Source organism: Brassica oleracea, chromosome C8 (genome assembly GCF_000695525.1).
Source record: "Brassica oleracea var. oleracea cultivar TO1000 chromosome C8, BOL, whole genome shotgun sequence".
In the NCBI taxonomy this organism is placed as follows: Eukaryota; Viridiplantae; Streptophyta; class Magnoliopsida; order Brassicales; family Brassicaceae; genus Brassica; species Brassica oleracea.
Genome location: NC_027755.1, coordinates 33,922,289 through 33,941,021, shown reverse-complemented (window position 1 = coordinate 33,941,021; position 18,733 = coordinate 33,922,289). Strand labels below are relative to the sequence as shown.

Sequence of the window (18,733 nt, the reverse complement as noted above, 5' to 3'; positions counted from 1 at the left end):
AATTAGAGGCAGCTCATGTGTTACACACTCAAGTGACATGAGGTGTAATAGACAATCACTATTGCGTGATCTTGAGAGTTTGTTACGATCAAAGTGATTAGTGATTTGCCGTGCCAGCCCATAGACGTAATTACATCAGTGAACTTTTTACAGTGTTAACTTTTGATAGCATATTTGTTTTGAATTTTTTTTAAGGGTTTTAAGCTGTTTTTGAATCTAGAGTATTTTAGATAAAACAATCCAATTGAAATCAAAATTGAAGATTTTTTTGGGTATTTTAGATAAAACTATCCAATTATTATCCAAAACCGAAAACCGGAAGAACTGAGTTGAAATCGATTCAATTTATTTAGTTTAACATTTTTTTAATCTGAAAAAGTGAAAACCTAAAAACTCAAGTGAACTTGACGAAGAAAGAAAAAAAAAACTCAAAAAGTGAACAAAATCGAAGAAATTAATTTCCCACAATTACCAGATAACCAAACCGGTTCGGTATGCTATCAAAATCAGAGACGAGACCAATGCTAAACCAAACTGAATTGCTTAATAGTTTCCACATGACCTTTGTCCTGTTATAGGGCTTTCGGTCATAGTCCGATTCAGAGGGGAGAGAGAGAGAGAGAGAGACGAAGGTCGTAGAATGGATTTGATGGAGAAAAACATGGAGTTAATCGAGGTTCAGAAACTCGAAGGGCACACCGACAGAGTTTGGAACGCAGCCTGGAACCCTGTTAGTCCGATTCTTGCTTCTTGCAGTGGTGACAACACCGTAAGAATCTGGGAACAGAGCTCTCTCTCTCGCTCCTGGTCCTGCAAGGTCCCCCTCGATCTATACTTGTTTAAAATTAATATTATCCTGAATTTATCGATTCTTGTGTTACTTAAAGGCCCAAGCTTTATTTGATCCTTTTGTGTGTTGTGATTGTTCAGACAGTTTTAGAAGAAACGCACACAAGAACTGTGAGGTCGTGTTCTTGGTCACCTTCAGGGAAGTTATTGGCCACTGCTAGTTTTGATGGTACCACTGCTATTTGGGAAGATTTGGGAGATGAGTTTGAGTGTATTTCCACTTTGGAGGTACTTCCTTCTTTAGCCCCATCCTTGAATTTTTTCTATTATATAGTAAAATCTTATTTAAAGTAAAATGGTATGCAGGGACATGAAAACGAAGTCAAGAGTGTATCATGGAACGCATCTGGTTCGTACCTTGCAACATGTAGCAGAGACAAATCTGTGTGGATCTGGGAAGTGCTAGGAGGGAATGAATATGATTGTGCTTCAGTGTTGAATGGGCATACTCAAGATGTGAAGATGGTTCTGTGGCATCCCACCATGGATGTTTTGTTTTCTTGCTCTTATGATAACACCATCAAGGTAGTGATGAGAATACTTTTGATTTGGTTCAGTGACCCGAAACTTGTACAAATTTTAGAAGATTTTTATAACTTTTATTAATTGCTACTCGCAGGTTTGGTGGTCTGAAGATGACGATGGTGATTATCAATGTGTCCAGACCTTAGATGAATCTACCAAGTATAACCTCTACTTGCCTGTTTTTTAGACTTTACGTTTTGTAATAGAAGATTTAATTAATGCTTTTGGGTCTCACAGTGGTCACTCCTCTACTGTTTGGGCCATCTCGTTTAACGCTGCAGGGGACAAGATGGTCACCTGTAGGTTAGTGAATCTACTCCCCCTCCTTTGTCTATGACTGTCTCTAGTTTACTGTCTTGACAAATATCAACCTTTCTACTTGCAGTGATGATCTAACCTTGAAGATATGGAGGGCAGATATTTCCATGATGCACTCTGGTGAAGGATATGCACCTTGGTGAGAATATAATTGGTTTACATGTTAACCGACTTTGTTCTTATTATTCTAGTTTAAGAATGTCAACCTGCTCCGACTTTGCAGGACTCATGTTTGTACACTTTCTGGTTATCATGACCGTACCATATTCTCAACTCACTGGTCAAGGTATTCAAAACTTGTCTTGGCTTAGTTTATTAACAATATGATGTTAAATTTTTTTTTTAGCTTATAGAAAATCCATTTAAACTTTTTAGTTTAAAGTTCCACAAGTTTACACATCGGTTTCTTTCTTACAACTTGACAGCGATGACATTATTGCCAGTGGAGCTGGTGATGATGCCATAGGGTTGTTCGTGGAGAGCAAACAACATGACTCTGTAAGAAAATTTTCATCTATTGTTTTACTTCAAAATTGTGGTGTTCAGTCCAGTTATGCAACCAGACATTTTCTCTTCTACTTTTTAACTTTAAGCTGTTTTGCCTGTGTAACCAGGTTAATGGACCTTCATTTAATCTTTTACTCAAGAAGGAAAAAGCACATGAAATGGATATAAACTCTGTTCAATGGTCACCCAGTGTAAGTTTCTATGTTTCTTATGAAGTAATAGACACAGATGGATACAACTTTGATAAGTGAGGTCGAAATGGCATCATATAAACGTTATAACATAATTCCGAAGATTTGTTATTTGAATAGAGAGAGAGATGATGATGGCATTGTTTCTTGCGTTGTTGCATAGTAATCTATGATTCTGAGCGTGCTGTTGTTTTCCTGAAACAGAAGGAGAACAGGTTGCTTGCCTCGGCCAGTGATGATGGGATGGTGAAGATTTGGCAGCTTGAAACTATACCGTGAATGGTATTTTGTTTTTGTAAGGTTTTGAAACTTCTTTGATTTTTTTTTTTCCTGAGATATAATGTATTGAGTAACAATGGCAACAAGATAACTCTAAACGATTTTTCATATGATTTAAGGTCCATTATTATTATTATATAACAACTTTACATGTCCATGTCAAATGCAATGTTTGCGTTGGTGCCCCCGGTTTCCGCGCTAGTTATATTACAACCACTTTACAGTTCTTTGGTAGAGATTTCCAACAGTTTATAAGAATTTTCCGTCTTGGTCGGGTCCAGTCATGAAGTACACGCTGTAAAACAAAATCAGTTTCAGATGTAAGTACACGCTAAAGCACTACTATCCATACGCTTTCAAGAAATAGAAATGAATTGTTGAACTTGCTTTCAAGATCATGGCATCTCCGGTTGGAACATCAATGAACATATCTCCAGCAACATGTTCCACGTTGGGGGTAAGAAGGTGCTTGTCCCAGGGCACAACACAAGTCAGATCCAAATTGATACCTTTAAAATATTAGGATACTTAGAAGTAACAACACCAAGAGTATTACCAACTCCTCCCACATCAACCAACACATTTACACCTTGGAAACCTTCATAAACTTCAAGAGCCTTCTTCACTACAGCAATGGTGATTCCGGTCTGGTTAATAAGTTTGCTGAATCTCTCATCTGTTCCCATATAGTCAAAGAGTTTCATGGCGCCATGTGAGCGACCAAATGCATCTCCTCCTTCTAGCACCATATCTTTCATTTGTGCCCTGCCAAAATGGTGTATCGACGATAATTTAAGATTCATAGCATTTTTTTAAGCGATTCTTGAAGAAACAAAACATCAAAACATAAAAGAAAGTACCATGTGTTTAATCTGAATTCGGCAAATACCGGAAGTAAGCACAAATTCGATGGTGAGTTATTTAAAAGATGTTTATTGATGATCAAAGAGACAGTTACAAAGAACTATACGACTTTATGGAACTAGGCCAAAACAGTAAGAACAAGGAGATCGAAGTAAGTCCTAATTCTTTTGACGATAAGTGTGTATTTTTGTGAATGTCTCTTCTCAGTCTTCAGCCTCTCCTTATATACAAAATCTTCTTTTCTTTTTCCTTTCAAGTCGGTCTAAACTATGCGGACTTCATCTTTGATTCGGCTGACTTGAACTCAATTGGGCCGAATTCTATTTATTCGGCTGGCCTTGTCCGATGGATGTAATCCATCTCCAACCTCCCAAGTTCAATGTGAAAGGCGAAGCTAGGGCTGGGACTTCGGATATTCGGTTCGGGTTCGGATAAGATCCGATCGGGTCCGGGTTTTTCGGATAAATGAATTCTATACCCAATGGGTACTTAGTAAATTTCGGTTCGGGTTTCGGATCGGGTACTACCGGTTTCGGGTCGGTTCCGGGTACCCGTTTCTTATGTGAATTATATAAATATTTACAAAATAAAATAATTATATACCAGTTTTTTATTTATTTATTTTATTTTTTAAAAAAAAGTTAATAGAAATCGTATATATATTAGTAATATGTATTAAATACAACGAAGTTGAACTAGTCTAGTGGTATTGCAGTTGTTGCTTTGCCTATCCAACCCGGGTTCAACCCTCGAAAGATACAAATCTATGTTTTTTAAGCATAGAATTCGGGTTAAACGGGTACCCGTTCGGTTTCGGGTAAAAACCGGAACCGAACCGATACCCATGGATAATTAACACTAATACCCATCGGATAAATTGCCTAGAACCGAAACCGAACCGAACCGGTCCATTTCGGGTCGGTTCCGGTTCGGGTATTCGGTTATGGATAAAAATCCCAGGCCTAGGCGAAGCCGTTTTCAATAAATTTACAATAATGGGTTCAAAGAATAAATATAACTCTGCACTTTTCAGGTGAAGCCGAACTTCCTTATCAGCCAATACCAAACGTAATTAAAAACAGCTTTGGAAAACTAATAATGTATTAGTAATGTCAGCAAATTATAGAGAAGCTTGTCCTACATGGCATTGAATCTTGAATCATCAATACATATAATCTTAGCCATGTCGCATTTTAGAGCTAATTAAGTTATAACGTATGTCGAATGTGTATTTTGTGATGATAAGTGTGTATTTTTGTGAATGTCTCTTCTCGGTCTTCAGCCTCTCCTTATATACAAGTCTTCTTTTCTTTCTCCTTTTAAGTCGGTCTAAACTATACGAAGTTTATTTTTGATAGGCCGAATTCTATTTATTTAGGATGTAATTCATCTCCAACCATAAGTTTCCAGTTCAATGTGAAAGGCAAAGCTGTTCTGGATAAATTTACAATGATGGGTTCAAAGAATAAATATAACTTTGCACTTGCCTTTGAGGTGAATCCAAACTTTCTTCTCGGCTCAGTGCCGTCTTAACCAATATAATAGTCCTGGGCGAAACACGAAATATAGACCATTTTATAAATATTCTCTATATTTTTTTCACTGCATTTCTTTTAACTTGAACTCTAAGACCTGAAACCAATGTTTTGAAAACTGGACTGGACCGGCCGACTGGACCAGATTAGCCGGTTAGACCGGTCGGACCGTGACCCGACCATCTATCCGGTTCCAGGTTATACTAAAAACTGGATTTGAGTTAAACTGGCAAACATAGTCAAAAACTGGTAAAACTCGCTAAAACCGGTGACCCGGTTCGATATTAAAACCATGTTTCTTCAAACTCAACTATTTTTTTAAAACTGCAAATTTAAAAAAAAAAATCATAAAAAATCATATTGTTTTCAAAGTATCTATCTAAATAAATTATTTTTATTATTTTATATTATTTTGAAAAAAATTCTTTATGTTTTCATATCATTTTTAGATTCTAATAATTATATAAAATTTTATAAAAAAAATTTAAGTTATACATATAATAGTTACTTAATATAAAATTTAATCAAAATTTAAAACCCAGTTGAACTGGTCCAACCATTGACCCAGTTACAATACCGAGTCAACGTCCGGTCCTGTTTTCAAAACATTACTTAAAACAAATAGAAAAAGTATCCCAAAACTAACGGTGAATGTACAGATTTCTTATTATTTTGTCTTGTAATAAATAAGTTAGGTTTACTTAATTATGAATTTTTTTTTATAATTTAACGGATTGAAATGGACCTTTAAAACAACACACAAAAATTGCCATGGGTAAGAGCCGGCTAATACCAAACCGTAGTCAAAAACAGCTTTGGAAAACTAATCATGTATTAGCAATGTCAGCAAATTTTAGAAAAGCTTGATCATAAATGAGTCATCAATACATATAATCTTAGCCATGTCACATTTTAGAGCCAATTAAATTATAACGTTTTACCTAATCGTGTAAAATTATTTCTCATGAAACCAGTGTCCGTCAGCCTGACCACTCGTTTTATCCTATCGAGCTTTGGATAGTCTAATGAGAAGTAAAATATTTAATGGAGATGAAAGCTAGAAAATGTCAAAAGAAAAAGAGAACAACCCAAAGATGGTATAATATATAGTTTGTTTTCAACACATTATGTTCTTGAAACAGTAAGTAGCAATTATGAACCAGGCGACGAGTAATAGCGAGAAGGAGAAGAGGCCGATCAAGAAGGGCCACCCCACAAGGAAAACACCAAGACACGTAACCACAGCACACGGCAGAAACGACCGGACTACAGAGGACGCGCTGACCCATTTCCCTTTCATCAGAATCAGAACAGCGACATTCACCATTTTCCACTCCATCGAACCGCCATAGCAAAGACGGTTCAGACAGTTCGCAACAAACGAATGGCAGTTACATGTGAAGAGGTTGTAAGTCCTATGCTCGCAGCTACGCGCGCTCGCGCTCAGCGCATCGTCCCATGTAACCGCCGTTCCAAACTCTGTGTGTTTGTACCCGTACTTGCAAGTGTGCCCACCCAAGTTCGGTGGCATGCAACACTGCAAACAAAACACACACACAATTGTTCCAAAACGAACATCACTAAAGATACATTAACAGGTAGATGCAACAGAGATACCTGTTTTCTATCGAGTTGGAGATAGCGAGCAGGAGGACCAAAAGCGAAATCATCAACGCTGATGAAGTTAGAACCAGCAAAGTCGAGGATGACTCCATCTTCTCTGCAAAGACCAACATGGCCAATGAAAGGAGCCAACCAAGAGACGACGGGGAGAGGAGTCCAGACTATACAGCAAGGGAATTTCAACTTTTTGGGATCAATCTCACCAAGCGGCCATAGATCATCATCGTCGTCTTGGAATGTGTTTGGCATAGAGCACGCTTGCTCAACATCGTAAACTCGTTTCAGATCCGTGAAAGGAACTCTTCCACGGGACATTTAGATTGTTCCTGTAACACGAGAACAGTCTCATCATCATCAGCCAAAAGAAAGAATGCAAAGTTGAACTCTTTTTGAAAACCCAGAACATCTGTTACTTCAAAGAATCATTCCGATGTGTTCTTTAGCAAATTGCATCCTTTCTCTAGAAACCCAAGATCCAAAATCAAATAGATTAAAGTACCCAAATCAGGATAACCAAGGAAAACGACTGTGTCTTTTTCTATTTCACCTGTGGAAGACGCAGAAGACTAATAATGGATCCGGCGAAGAGAAACAAATATCACCGACAGCTCGAGGAAAGAGATGCGTTTGGGGTATTTGTAGTGAAAGAGGAGATTTTGTAAATCAGACGTTTCTTCTACTTCTCTGCAAGGTGCAATGAATCCTGGACTACTGGGGGTTTCTCAATTACTTTAATTTATTAATTAAAAAAAAAAAACTGTGATCCATATTTAAGGAAGATAAAGAAACGGAAATCTCGCTCTCTTTTTACTTTTAACAAAAAGAACACCTTCACTATTTTCAAAAGATTCAAAACTGTTAGCAGTCTACTATTTAAAATTTGGGAACCAAGAGTTGTGAAAATGGACATTTAAATCAGCAAGTTTAGTATCTAACCATTGTTCCCACGGTTTTAATCCCCATATAATAGTTGATTCGACAAATTAATGACTAAAAAAAATAACCGTTAAATCATAAATAGATTCCGTTATTTTTATATCAATCTTGTTCGTTATTCACACTCATAAACTCGGAATCTTTAATTTGAAATTCTAAGGAAAGACGACAAATTATATATTTAAATATTGTATATGGATATTTATTCTTCGACTAATCATTGTCAATACAAAATTATGATTAAAATAGTAACCGTTGAAAATTGACATAAACTTTTAATTTTCGTTAATCGGTTAACAGTTGACTATTTCATTTTCAGTTTTGCGTAGTTAAGTGTTACTTGAAGAATAATTTTACGAAAGCAATAGTTTAAGTATTAAAAGTGCCTGATTTCAAATATTTGGAGAATGAAATGTTTATTTTCCCTTGAAGAGTTAGATCAGAAAAAAACGTTGAAAGTACTTATTAAATTATTTTTGAATATTTGAATCTAGACTATAACTCCTAAAAACGATCAAAATATTTAGTTATGTCGGTTCAACATAACTGATGTGATTTTAATTCAAATACTAGATTTTGATCCTCGCTTGAAAATAGCGAAATTTATTTCTTTAAAAAAATAATTAATAAGAAACAAAATTTTGATAATTATGAAATTATGTGTTTAAAGTTTGTAACTTAATACATTTATTGTTGTGTTGACCTGACCTGTATTTACAGTATAATCGCTAAATCCGATGACTCGTACATAAACCACCACTATTTTAAGAATCCGATAAATCTTGGTAAAAATCCAAACCCCGCTATTAACCTATCACCTCACAATGATATATAAAAGCATTAAATTGAATAAACTATTTAATTTGTGATTTTTTATTATTAAATTTTATTACTATATCATTAAAAATAAAGAAGACCAAAATATATTGATAGATTTTCATTATTGATAATTTATTGATAATTTATCTTTTTAATTTTAATGGAAAGGATGACACCAAAAAACAACATAATTTTCGTTTATCGGGATAAAGCAATACTATTTTGGTCTTCAAATTCATGAGACACGGTTAGAGAGCTGATATGTTAGTATAATATATTATACGAATTAGTATAATAGAGTTATGTATGTATAAAAATTTGGTATAACAAATAATATAGTATAAATGGTAAGAGTAAAGTATGTATAGATAGAGAACATTAACTATTGTTAGTATAATTAGAAAAATACCAGGTAGGACCAAAATTTTAATTGGTTAGTGAATAGATCCAACAACCTTTTGTAAATAGATTTGTTTAGGATGATTCGATGAAATTTATCACTTGGTTCAGGTTCAATTATATTACGGTCGTAATTAGTCATTAAGCAGCTGAGTTAATATCTCTTCCTAATAATATTATTGGATAGTTTATAGTCTAAGCATTATAATATATTTTTTAAAAAATCAGTTTGGTTCAATATATATATAACATATTTAAAGAGGGCCAATATATTTTAATCATTGATTTTCTGTTTAAAAAAAAATTAAATTTCAAAATCATATTCGAGATTAATTACTAAAACTAATGTTTGTGAATTGTATTTATTCTATGTTACACAAATAACCCGGTCTAGTGATGTTCTCGTCAATTACATTGCTATAATTATTTGGTATTGAGTTTTTAATGTTAACTAGATCCTGATCCGCGCGCCAGCGCGGATATGAATTTTCAGTTTTTAATTATTTATTTTATTAAATGATGTATTTGTAAAATTCATGCATATTATATTCATTAAGTAAATATTTTTTTTTTTGCATCTTAAACTATTTATTTTTTTTACGAATGTGTGATATCATATAAAAAATATTAAAAAAAGACTATACATAGTTAATTAGATAATTGTAAAAACATAAATTTTTCTTTCGTTTGCGATATCATATAAATAATGATCCGTCCAGTTAACAAAAATCATGATTTTTTTTATGTGTAATTTTTTTTTATTTTGACAATTTCCTTAAAACTATATTAAATTTTACATATTTTAATTAGAATATTTTTAATATCTTTACCTTTTTATTTGAAATGCAACTCAATATTTTTTTAAAATTATAACAAAATATTTAAAAAATATTTTTAGAATTTGTTTGAAAAATATGAAAATTACATTTTAAATTAAAATTATCCTAAAATATGATAAGTTTTGATGTAAACGAAAACTCAAATTATGTCAAAAATAATAAATTTAGCAAATGACAACTGAGTTATATTATGTTAAAAATTTATTTCTAACAATTTAGCAAATGACAAATGAGTTATGAGCATATAATACCATATAATTTTTAAAAACATAGTCATTCTTAAATATGTTTTGAATAAATAAATATTTTTAAATTTAATGAACTGAAAATAATATCCGTACAATTGTGTGAGTCAAATTCTAGTTTTATTGATGCATGTTATATATTAGTGTTGTATGTTTTAGGTAACGTTTTAATGATGCACGTTTTTTAAAATCTCCATTATTAAAATTATGCACGTAAGGATAACTCATGAGTTTTTTTGTTGATTAAAATGACATTATGTTCAAATTTAGTTAAGGATATTTCATTAAGGTAACTGAAAAAGACAAATAATAAAATAGGAAGTTTAAATTCATTTAAGCATATTACATTAATGTAACTGAAAAGAAAAGTAATAAATTAGGCAGTTTTATTCGTTTTAGGATATTTCATAAATGCAACTGAAAAAGGCAAGCAAAAAAATAGAGAGTTTATTTAATGATGTTAGACTTTTTGTTTACTAATGCATATAAACCAATTTATGAAGAGTTTGGGAATGTGATGCACGATTGAAGGTGTAGATTAAATGCCAATGGTGATTATTTAGGAAAAGTTAAAAGAGTTCAGTTTTAATAGTTAGATAGTTTAAATCACTTTCCTCTCTTTCTTCCAGTCACGAGTTTTGTTTACTTCATTTGATATATGGTACACAAGTAGCAACTAACAGAGAGTCCTGCGTAAATCTTTGCTTATCTCAGTGACACAACCATTTTTGCACTTGTGGTATGCTCTTGGTTTCGGAAATAGACTGTTCATCAAAGGTGAGTAAGTTGTTACATCTTAATCTGATAGAGCAAATTCGTTACATCAGATTTAATAATTCCAAGATCATCAAAGACAAAAAAGAGAGAATACAGAGACCCTTTTGTAACGAGAGTCTGTGTGAGAGATATGACATTTGAAATAACGAGATGTACTCTCATTTTCCTTAATTACCTCTATAACCTTTAGTGCTCTTAAACTCTCACTAGACTCCCAAAATGAAGAGTTTATTTCTAGTTCAATTACCCCAAACATACACAAATACAAGAGGCTCTTACATTTTTTTCTAAGACCCTACAGGAGCCATGTCTTTACCTTTGGTTGCGGCAGTTGCAGCAGCTGTGGCGGCGGCAGCTGCGGCGGCGGCAGCTGATGATGCAGGGTTAGTAGTTGAAGGAGGAACCGGCTGGCTTTGCTGCGCAACTACTTCTTGACGCTTTTTTATAATCTGCGGAGAGTTGAGATCAGCAAGCAATTCCTTAATCTGCTTCCCAGACAGAGTTTCATTACGAAGCAAAGCGTTTGCAAGGGCATGAAGCTCCTTGTTGTAAACCGTGAGGATGGTTTTCGCATTGTTATAAGCCTTTTCCAAAAGAAGCTTCACTTCCCTCTCGATGAGAAGCCTCGTCTCGGTGCTCATGCTCTTCCCATTGTCGTCATAGTTATGCGTCACAAGACCAACCTCCTTGCTCATACCGAATTTGGTAACCATGGCTCGAGCGAGTTTAGTAGCCTGCTCAAGATCAGAAGAAGCACCCGAAGTCACCTCGCTCTCTCCAAAAATCAGCTCTTCCGCCACACGGCCTCCCATACAAACATCGAGGCGAGCGAGCATCTGTTTCATAGAAATGCTCGTCTCATCTTTATCCGGCAGCTGAGAAACCATGCCGAGAGCCATACCGCGAGGCACAATGGTGGCTTTGTGAACGGGAAGAGCTCCTTCCGTGTGGATCGCCACGAGGGCGTGACCACCTTCATGGAATGCAGTCAGTTTCCTCGACTCGTCGGATATAACCGCAGACTTTCTCTCGCTCCCCATCATGATTCTGTCTTTGGCGAACTCGAGATCAGACATGGTCACATCTTTTGCACCGTCCATTGCAGCTTTCAGAGCAGCAACGTTCACCAGATTCGCCAGATCAGCTCCGGAGAATCCGGGCGTTCCTCTAGCGATGACCATCAAATCAACATCTCCAGCCTTAAGTACCTTTGACATGTGAGCCTCCAAAATCTGGCGGCGGCCTTCCACGTCAGGGTTAGGCACAACGATATGGCGATCAAACCTCCCAGGCCTAACCAAGGCCTTATCCAACGACTCGGGGAAATTCGTCGCTGCGACGACAATGATCCCTTCGTTTTGTTTAAACCCATCCAGCTCGACGAGCAGCTGGTTCAACGTCATCTTCATGTACTGCTGGTCCTTGGGGTTACGGCTCCCTCCAATAGCATCGATCTCATCGATGAAAATAATACAAGGAGAGCATTTCTTCGCAGCAGCGAAGAGATCTCTCACTCTCCTGGCTCCAACCCCAACAAACATCTCTTCGAATTCACTGCCGCTGCAGGAGAAGAAGGGCACTCCAGCTTCTCCTGCAATGGCCCTCGCAAGCATAGTCTTCCCTGTCCCTGGAGGACCGAGAAGCAGCACACCCTTAGGAAGCTTTCCTCCCAAACGAGTGAACCTCTGTAAAAAGAAAAGAGAGTGAGTCAAAAAGAACAAAACAGCAATAAGACATATAGAGTAGTTGACCTTGGGGTCGCGAAGATAATGAACAATTTCCTCAAGCTCAGCTTTGGCTTCATCAACACCCTTAACGTCGGTGAATTTGGTGGTCGAGTCCATACTTGGTTGTACTTCTTCTTGCAGACCAAGCCCTTTGCCAATTCCTCTATCCTCGATAAGTGCTCCAACACCAGAGATGAGTAAGAACCCAACTGCAATAGTCCGGAAAGTACTCCATAGCTGTTCTTTAAAGCTACTCCTTTCAGTGGATATCGTGTGGATTGGTGCAGCTGCACTTCCAAGCACACCAACACCATCTTCTGTTGTTGCTTTTCCCAATGCTGCGAGACTTCCAAAACTCTCTCGCTCCTGTGAAGCACCACCGACAATACCTCTCTGCAATGTCCGTACGAGCTCGCTGTTATCAAGCCTATCAACTTTGACCAGTGCCTTGATGTACTCGGTAAGTGCGGAGGGATTCGAATGCATCGTGGGGCTGCTTTCGAATATTCTGATGACTGCTTCAGGGTCGTTTCTTCGGAAAAGATCTCTCAGCTGTGCAGCCTCGTTGAACTCACCTCTGTCTCTCACTCTCCGTGCAAAGCTACCAGCATAGCTTGATTGAAACCTCCACTGCGGCGAAGTGTAGGCTCTAACAAGTAAGGTTCTTAAGCTGCTCAATTCTCGTTCATTAGAAACCTGTTGTCATAGATGATATAATACGGTATCAGACCAACGCTCAAATGAAGAAACTATCATGAAAACCAAATGTGATTCACTTTTCCAATTTCAAAATTAGTTTGATATATAGGAATTTTCAAATAAACCAAAAATAGCCATAGGTGAGGTAAATTAATATATTACAATTGAGGAAATTAGAAAACTGTTATCCACAGGACACCAAAAAAAAAAAAAAACAATTTGACCCTCTAGGGTTTTATAGTAATGAATTACAATTTTATCGGCCCAAGCTCAAATGTAACAACACTAGTCAGATCAAGAAAGGTGAAATTTTCTTAGTTCCTTGATCTGCACCAACGTTTTTTATACATCAAATTTCAAAATCAAGTGAATTAGGTTGCAATAGCCATAGAGGAGGTAAGTTTCAATCATCCTAACTAAAGAGAGGACATTTTTTGAGCCTCGAGGGTTTGCATAAAGATCTTTAAACAACCAAACATAAAAAAAAATGATATTTAGATTTGACCAAATCCGAAAACTTTTTTTTTTCAGTTAAAAGGAATTGCATAGGAACGAGGAGAACCTTGGTGATGATACGCCTCCAAGCCATCATTCAATCAATCAATCAATCAATCTCCTTTGCAGCCTCTTACAGACTGGTGTGAGTTAATAATGCTCGGAAATGGAACACGAAGCTCGTTTCTTGTCGCTCGATCTATGCTGGAAAACAAAACCACTCGTTTGTCTTAATCTGATTATAATATTTGAAACTGAAAGATGCACGTGAGAGGACTCGGTCTGGACTCGGGGTGGGAAAGAGAGAGGAGAGATGAATTGTGCAGCAGGTGTAGTAGACACCGCACGAGATATGTAGGTCTTTGAATACCATTCTTTATATTAGTGGGCTTTTCTTGGCGGCCCACACTAGCCTGGGCATCCAGCAAACGACAAGGGGTGAACGGATCCGATCCAAATATGGATATTTAATTATCTAAACTGATATTCGAGAAAGTTATATATGTATTCATCAACTACAGATAGTAAAATTACTGATCCGACGTGTATCGGATCTTAAAAGAGAAAAACAAAAGACATCCAGATTCGCGCAGTCAGATGCAGCTATCAGCTAGTGAAACTAACATGCCCAAAATGAACATTAAAAAGAAACAAAGAAAGTAAATTTTTCATCACACAAGTCCACGTATATATGATCCGGATTCTTCGATTATAGTTATTCCATTAGTCATATTCCTTATGAGAGTCTATATATGGATAAGGAAGAAGGTAGACAAACATCATCACAAAGCACATTGTTCAACAACTTTCAGAATATGAAATGCTCTCCCAACCGAACGTAGCAGAGAGGTTTTAACTTGAGCGAATAAGGCCGTGCAAGTAAGCCCCAGTCATCACGAGTGACACCATCGATACAACTCCCGCCGGGACCACTTTCCTCGTCCTTAGGTAACGCGATCCCATCATCCCTGTCAACGCTGCCGACCCCACTGCATCATTACAACCAAACCGCGCATCACTTATGTACTACATTTGATTTTCCAGTGTTTGATAAAATAAAAGACTTTCAATTTTCCAGTGTTGTTGATATAACAACAACAATTTTTTTCAGAAAAAAAAAAACAAAAACAACAACAATTTTTCAAAAAAAAAACCAACAAATATAAATACAAATCTTAAAAATAAATAACTAAATACATAAACTAATTTTTTAAAACATAATCTTGTTTAATCAAAAACGCGGCCAAAATCTATTAGGCATTTATTTTGGTTTATGGGTTCAGTTTTAAATTAAAAAAATTCAAGATAAAAAAAAAAGTTAGTTAACAAATACTATATAGATTTTCAGAATATTTGAAAATATTTTTTTCCTAAATATTTAATTCAATATTGTTTTGAATGAATTTTGCTAGTTCTGCTTGGCTACACAAACTTCGATTTAAGTTGAGGTATTTTTGTCCCATTATATACGATGATAGTTCAAGTATCAGAGAAGTGATGTTACCGCGCTCTGAGACGCATTTTACTACATGGACATAGTTAAACTAAGGAGAGCTATGGACTCGTCATAAGATAGTATACCATTTGCTATAAATGAAAATCCATTTGTGCACGTAGATTGCATATGAAAAGCAATATGTTTGGAAAATAGAGAGGAATCGTATTTTCACTTACCTATACCGATGGAGGATGCCAATACAGGATTTTCAGGAAGCTCCTTGTATACATAATAGAACAGTGCAGCTGATCCTCCTCCTGCGACTACTGAGATTTTGCTTCCGCGTTTCAGGTAACCCATCAACCCACCAACTGCCACAACATTTGCTCTGAGTCAAATGATTATATAATACACGATAAGAAAGAATCACTACCAAGGGGATCTATCTATGGAGCTAAACAGGTGTTTCGATCAACATCACATTTTGGATACAATAAAAAAAAAAATTATCAAGTGCGGACAGATCAAGACAATAGAACCAATATTAAATAATGAGGCTTAGGCTAAGCACATATGGTTCAAGCGGAAGAATATAACATCGCACACACACATGCTTCAACCAGAGTATACATACATAGTGATCAATATAAATAACATTTCAGGAATTTACAGTTATACATCCATTGTTTAGCACGGATTTCGAGAAGTAGTTGCATCAAACAAGAAAATCAAAACTCAGAACCTAATTGTACGCTAGGTTCAGAAAATAACTGGATCAAGTTACACAAAAATGATTTGAAAACCGAAGAAAGGGACCGATCGAATAAATACCTCCGAGGAGAGAAGCATAAACAAGAGTGAACTTCTGCGACATCGATGACTCCATCTTCTTCCTCTCTGTGTGCTCTGGATTGGAAAAGCAAAGGGAGATGAGCCGAGAGTCAAAAGGAAGCTGTCTTTGACTTTTCTACCAACAACTACGGTCTAGTCTACGGCGGCTTCTGGATCTGACGAGAAACTACTAATATTTGAAAAATGGGCCTAACTTACTAACTGATTTTGAAGCTAGCCCATTGAAACAGAGTAGGTCGTACCTTTGAGGTTTTGGTTTGCATTTTTATTTCCAAAGAGCTAATTAATGAACTGCAATTCAATAATTTTATTTAAGAAGATGATGAATATAGGGATCAGTTATTAGATGATAATTTACAATATGTTTGGTAGTTTAGATAGTAGCTAAATCTTCTATATCTTAGGAACTATGTACATATATTGATTGTGTGTCGTATATAAAAGGTCTCTCGATCTAATGATAAATACGACCGATCATTCATAATCCTAGGCATCGTATCAACAGCGACGGCAAATTCCACGGATTTATTTCATTTCTCTGTTTTTTAAGAATAGAACTGTTGAATTTAAATTTCAAATATCTAAAAGTAGTAAGAATTCGTTGTTGAAGTTGATGCTAAACTCGGCTCCCCACAGAACAAGTACACTCATTGATGGAACTCTAAAAAGGCTGTCTCAAAATTCTGAGTTTGCAAAACGACCATTGTTTTGGTCTGATCAATCAACAAACTAACTAGGATAAGGCGCATCATGATTTTATTTGTATATATTATCGATAATTTTTTTTTATATATTTGATCATTTAGTTTATACATATAAAATGTTTTTTGTTATTATTATATAATTTCTTTCTGATAGAGCGGATCAATTTTTATTAAAATTTTTGGAACTAAACTATAATTTTTTTTTTGATGAAATGTTAAATTTATTGATCATCGTGCGGAAAGAATAGTTATGTACATACAGTAAAAAATGATACTATAATGCTATTTTCTAAGGGTGAATATAGAATCAGAGTTGCATCATACCTTTCAGGTGTGGCTTCTCCCAGTATCTAGTTGACAGTAAGCGATACCTAACGTCTTTCCAATTACCTTTGCTAATTGGTTAGCTTGTCTCAGCTTCTTCCCATGCTTTCTATCATTTCTCTCCCTCCAAATGATATAGATTGAAAGACTAGGCGCAGTAGAATATAAGTCAGTCACGCGAATCTGAGGGTCACAAGGTGTTGAAGCATAATCTCCCAGTCAGGATCCGAAGGTCGACCCAAAAGCGTAACAATCACCTCAAGCCAAATCGTATAAGTGTGTGGGCATGCGAAATATAGATGATCCCTGGTTTCATTGGGTTCACCACAGAATAAGCAACCTTGAACCTGGTCCCAAGCTCGCATGCGGTCACCTGTTGATAATATGTTTCTAATTGCGAGCCAAGCAATGAACTCAAAGCGTGGGACTCCTAAAGGAAACCAGACCACTTTGTTCCACGACATGATAGCATAGTGCACACGGATCATATGGCAAGTTTCTTTAGTGGAGAAAACCGTACCAACTTCATTCTAACAAATTATGACACGAAAACCTTATTTTTTTTTTCACCGAATACATTTTTGAAAAAAAGTGAACAATACTCTATTTTCACAGTTGAATTATTTTGACACTTGTCTTCTATATGGTTTTGAATTTTTTCAGATCAACCATCGAATTGATATATGTCATTTTAATGTTTGTAGTCGTATGTTTAAGGAAAACTTACATTAATTTTTGTAATTTAAAGTCGTTTTAAAAAAATTCAAAATATAACATATAAGAAAAATATAACATATAAGGTTTCCTCATTTTTGTAATTTAAAATCGTTTAAATTTTTTTATAATATAACATATAAGGTTTCCTCATTTTTGTAATTTAAAGTCATTTTAAAAAATTCAAAATATAACATATAAGAAAAAAACTAATTTTTTATTATATGGTTAATGTAATTGTTTATTTTCTTAATAATAAACAAAAATGAAGAAGAATGTAAAAATTGTTATCAAATCTTTATTATTCATAGTCATTAATTGTCATATATATGTTAATCATATTAGGTAATTCTGTATCTTTTATTTAAGGAAAGAATACACGTTTCTTATATTTTGGGTTAATATAATGTTCCCTAGAAATTGGATTTGAACCACCATTTTTTCAATTGAATCTTAAGCTGCCACGTAAGCTAAATTATCATCATAATTAAGTGATATCAAAATTGAGTTTCTTTTTAATTAGTACAAATTTAAGGTTACAATTTTTTAAGTGATCATCAATTAATACATAGGAGATTATATTCATTTAAAGCATTAAAAACGGTATTCCACCTATCAAGAACTAATAACGGAAAGCTTACTTTGTTAACGATTCTGATGAATTTACCATATTTCAAATATAGTAAAATTCAAATATTCAGATAGTTCATGTCTTTTATATAGACATGTCAATTAGGACCGAAGCCCGTAGCCCGAGCCCGCCCAACCCTAAAAATTACCGGGCTTGGGCTTCGCTTTATAAGCCCAAAAAAAAATTGGGCCTTTCGGGCTAAGCCCATTTGGGTTTTGGGTATTTTGGGCCTAAGCCCGTTTGGGCTAGGGCCGGCCCGAAAATCCGAAATTTATATTTTAGCGTAAATATTATCTTTTTTTCTTGTAATTGAAACTATTATTAGTATTGATATATTATTTTAATATTTTTATCCAAACTCTAATAAAGCAAATATAAAAGTTGTTAATGCACTTTATTGTTTCATCATTACAAGTGTTACATTTTAAATTTTACAAAAGTAC

General features: G+C 35.2%; 5 protein-coding genes across 6 annotated transcripts; 1 reads left to right on the top strand and 4 right to left on the bottom strand.

Moving 5' to 3' along the window:
* The first annotated feature begins 568 nt into the window (after positions 1–568).
* On the top strand, positions 569–2,824 carry LOC106309548 (protein CIA1). The gene is made up of 10 exons (XM_013746597.1): positions 569–817; positions 931–1,077; positions 1,156–1,374; positions 1,469–1,533; positions 1,612–1,677; positions 1,760–1,831; positions 1,916–1,978; positions 2,118–2,190; positions 2,307–2,390; positions 2,595–2,824. The coding sequence occupies exons 1-10, from the start codon at positions 641–643 to the stop codon at positions 2,667–2,669; spliced, it is 1,041 nt and encodes a 346-aa protein (XP_013602051.1). The 5' UTR covers positions 569–640; the 3' UTR covers positions 2,670–2,824.
* Positions 2,825–3,011: 187 nt separating this feature from the next.
* On the bottom strand, positions 3,012–3,427 carry LOC106309242 (caffeic acid 3-O-methyltransferase-like). Its single transcript, XM_013746293.1, has 2 exons — positions 3,226–3,427; positions 3,012–3,178 (listed from the first exon to the last, which is right to left on the bottom strand). The coding sequence occupies exons 1-2, from the start codon at positions 3,425–3,427 to the stop codon at positions 3,012–3,014; spliced, it is 369 nt and encodes a 122-aa protein (XP_013601747.1).
* Positions 3,428–6,133: 2,706 nt separating this feature from the next.
* Positions 6,134–7,407, bottom strand: LOC106309675 (protein REVERSION-TO-ETHYLENE SENSITIVITY1). Of its 2 annotated transcripts, XM_013746762.1 has the most exons (4): positions 7,239–7,407; positions 7,105–7,151; positions 6,686–7,017; positions 6,134–6,605 (listed from the first exon to the last, which is right to left on the bottom strand). In XM_013746762.1, exons 3-4 carry the CDS (start codon positions 7,004–7,006, stop codon positions 6,186–6,188), a joined length of 741 nt encoding a protein of 246 aa, XP_013602216.1. In that variant the 5' UTR covers positions 7,007–7,017; positions 7,105–7,151; positions 7,239–7,407; the 3' UTR covers positions 6,134–6,185. The 2 variants fall into 2 exon arrangements, with proteins under 2 accessions (XP_013602216.1, XP_013602215.1); XM_013746761.1 differs by lacking the exon at positions 7,105–7,151.
* A 3,417-nt stretch (positions 7,408–10,824) lies between these two features.
* Positions 10,825–13,957, bottom strand: LOC106311604 (ATP-dependent zinc metalloprotease FTSH 4, mitochondrial-like). The gene is made up of 3 exons (XM_013748832.1): positions 13,695–13,957; positions 12,458–13,129; positions 10,825–12,391 (listed from the first exon to the last, which is right to left on the bottom strand). The coding sequence occupies exons 1-3, from the start codon at positions 13,722–13,724 to the stop codon at positions 10,994–10,996; spliced, it is 2,100 nt and encodes a 699-aa protein (XP_013604286.1). The 5' UTR covers positions 13,725–13,957; the 3' UTR covers positions 10,825–10,993.
* Positions 13,958–14,287: 330 nt separating this feature from the next.
* On the bottom strand, positions 14,288–16,063 carry LOC106311606 (protein FATTY ACID EXPORT 7). Its single transcript, XM_013748834.1, has 3 exons — positions 15,897–16,063; positions 15,302–15,436; positions 14,288–14,616 (listed from the first exon to the last, which is right to left on the bottom strand). Exons 1-3 carry the CDS (start codon positions 15,949–15,951, stop codon positions 14,480–14,482), a joined length of 327 nt encoding a protein of 108 aa, XP_013604288.1. The 5' UTR covers positions 15,952–16,063; the 3' UTR covers positions 14,288–14,479.
* Positions 16,064–18,733: the final 2,670 nt, after the last annotated feature.

Bases quoted from the DNA above. Each gene is read 5' to 3' on its own strand.
- LOC106309548 (XM_013746597.1), top strand. From the start codon at position 641: ATGGATTTGATGGAGAAAAACATGGAGTTAATCGAGGTTCAGAAACTC. The intron at 1,078-1,155 runs GTACTTCCTTCT...AATGGTATGCAG, and splicing joins AGTGTATTTCCACTTTGGAG to GGACATGAAAACGAAGTCAA. The intron at 1,678-1,759 runs GTTAGTGAATCT...TTCTACTTGCAG, and splicing joins GACAAGATGGTCACCTGTAG to TGATGATCTAACCTTGAAGA.
- LOC106309242 (XM_013746293.1), bottom strand. From the start codon at position 3,427: ATGAAAGATATGGTGCTAGAAGGAGGAGATGCATTTGGTCGCTCACAT. The intron at 3,179-3,225 runs GTAATACTCTTG...AATATTTTAAAG, and splicing joins GGTTGATGTGGGAGGAGTTG to GTATCAATTTGGATCTGACT.
- LOC106309675 (XM_013746762.1), bottom strand. From the start codon at position 7,006: ATGTCCCGTGGAAGAGTTCCTTTCACGGATCTGAAACGAGTTTACGAT. The intron at 6,606-6,685 runs GTATCTCTGTTG...TTTTGTTTGCAG, and splicing joins TCCAACTCGATAGAAAACAG to TGTTGCATGCCACCGAACTT.
- LOC106311604 (XM_013748832.1), bottom strand. From the start codon at position 13,724: ATGATGGCTTGGAGGCGTATCATCACCAAG. The intron at 13,130-13,694 runs GTTCTCCTCGTT...CTATGACAACAG, and splicing joins GGAGGCGTATCATCACCAAG to GTTTCTAATGAACGAGAATT. The intron at 12,392-12,457 runs GTCAACTACTCT...TTCTTTTTACAG, and splicing joins ATTATCTTCGCGACCCCAAG to AGGTTCACTCGTTTGGGAGG.
- LOC106311606 (XM_013748834.1), bottom strand. From the start codon at position 15,951: ATGGAGTCATCGATGTCGCAGAAGTTCACTCTTGTTTATGCTTCTCTC. The intron at 15,437-15,896 runs GTATTTATTCGA...ATGTTGTGGCAG, and splicing joins TTATGCTTCTCTCCTCGGAG to TTGGTGGGTTGATGGGTTAC. The intron at 14,617-15,301 runs GTAAGTGAAAAT...GTAATGATGCAG, and splicing joins GGCATCCTCCATCGGTATAG to TGGGGTCGGCAGCGTTGACA.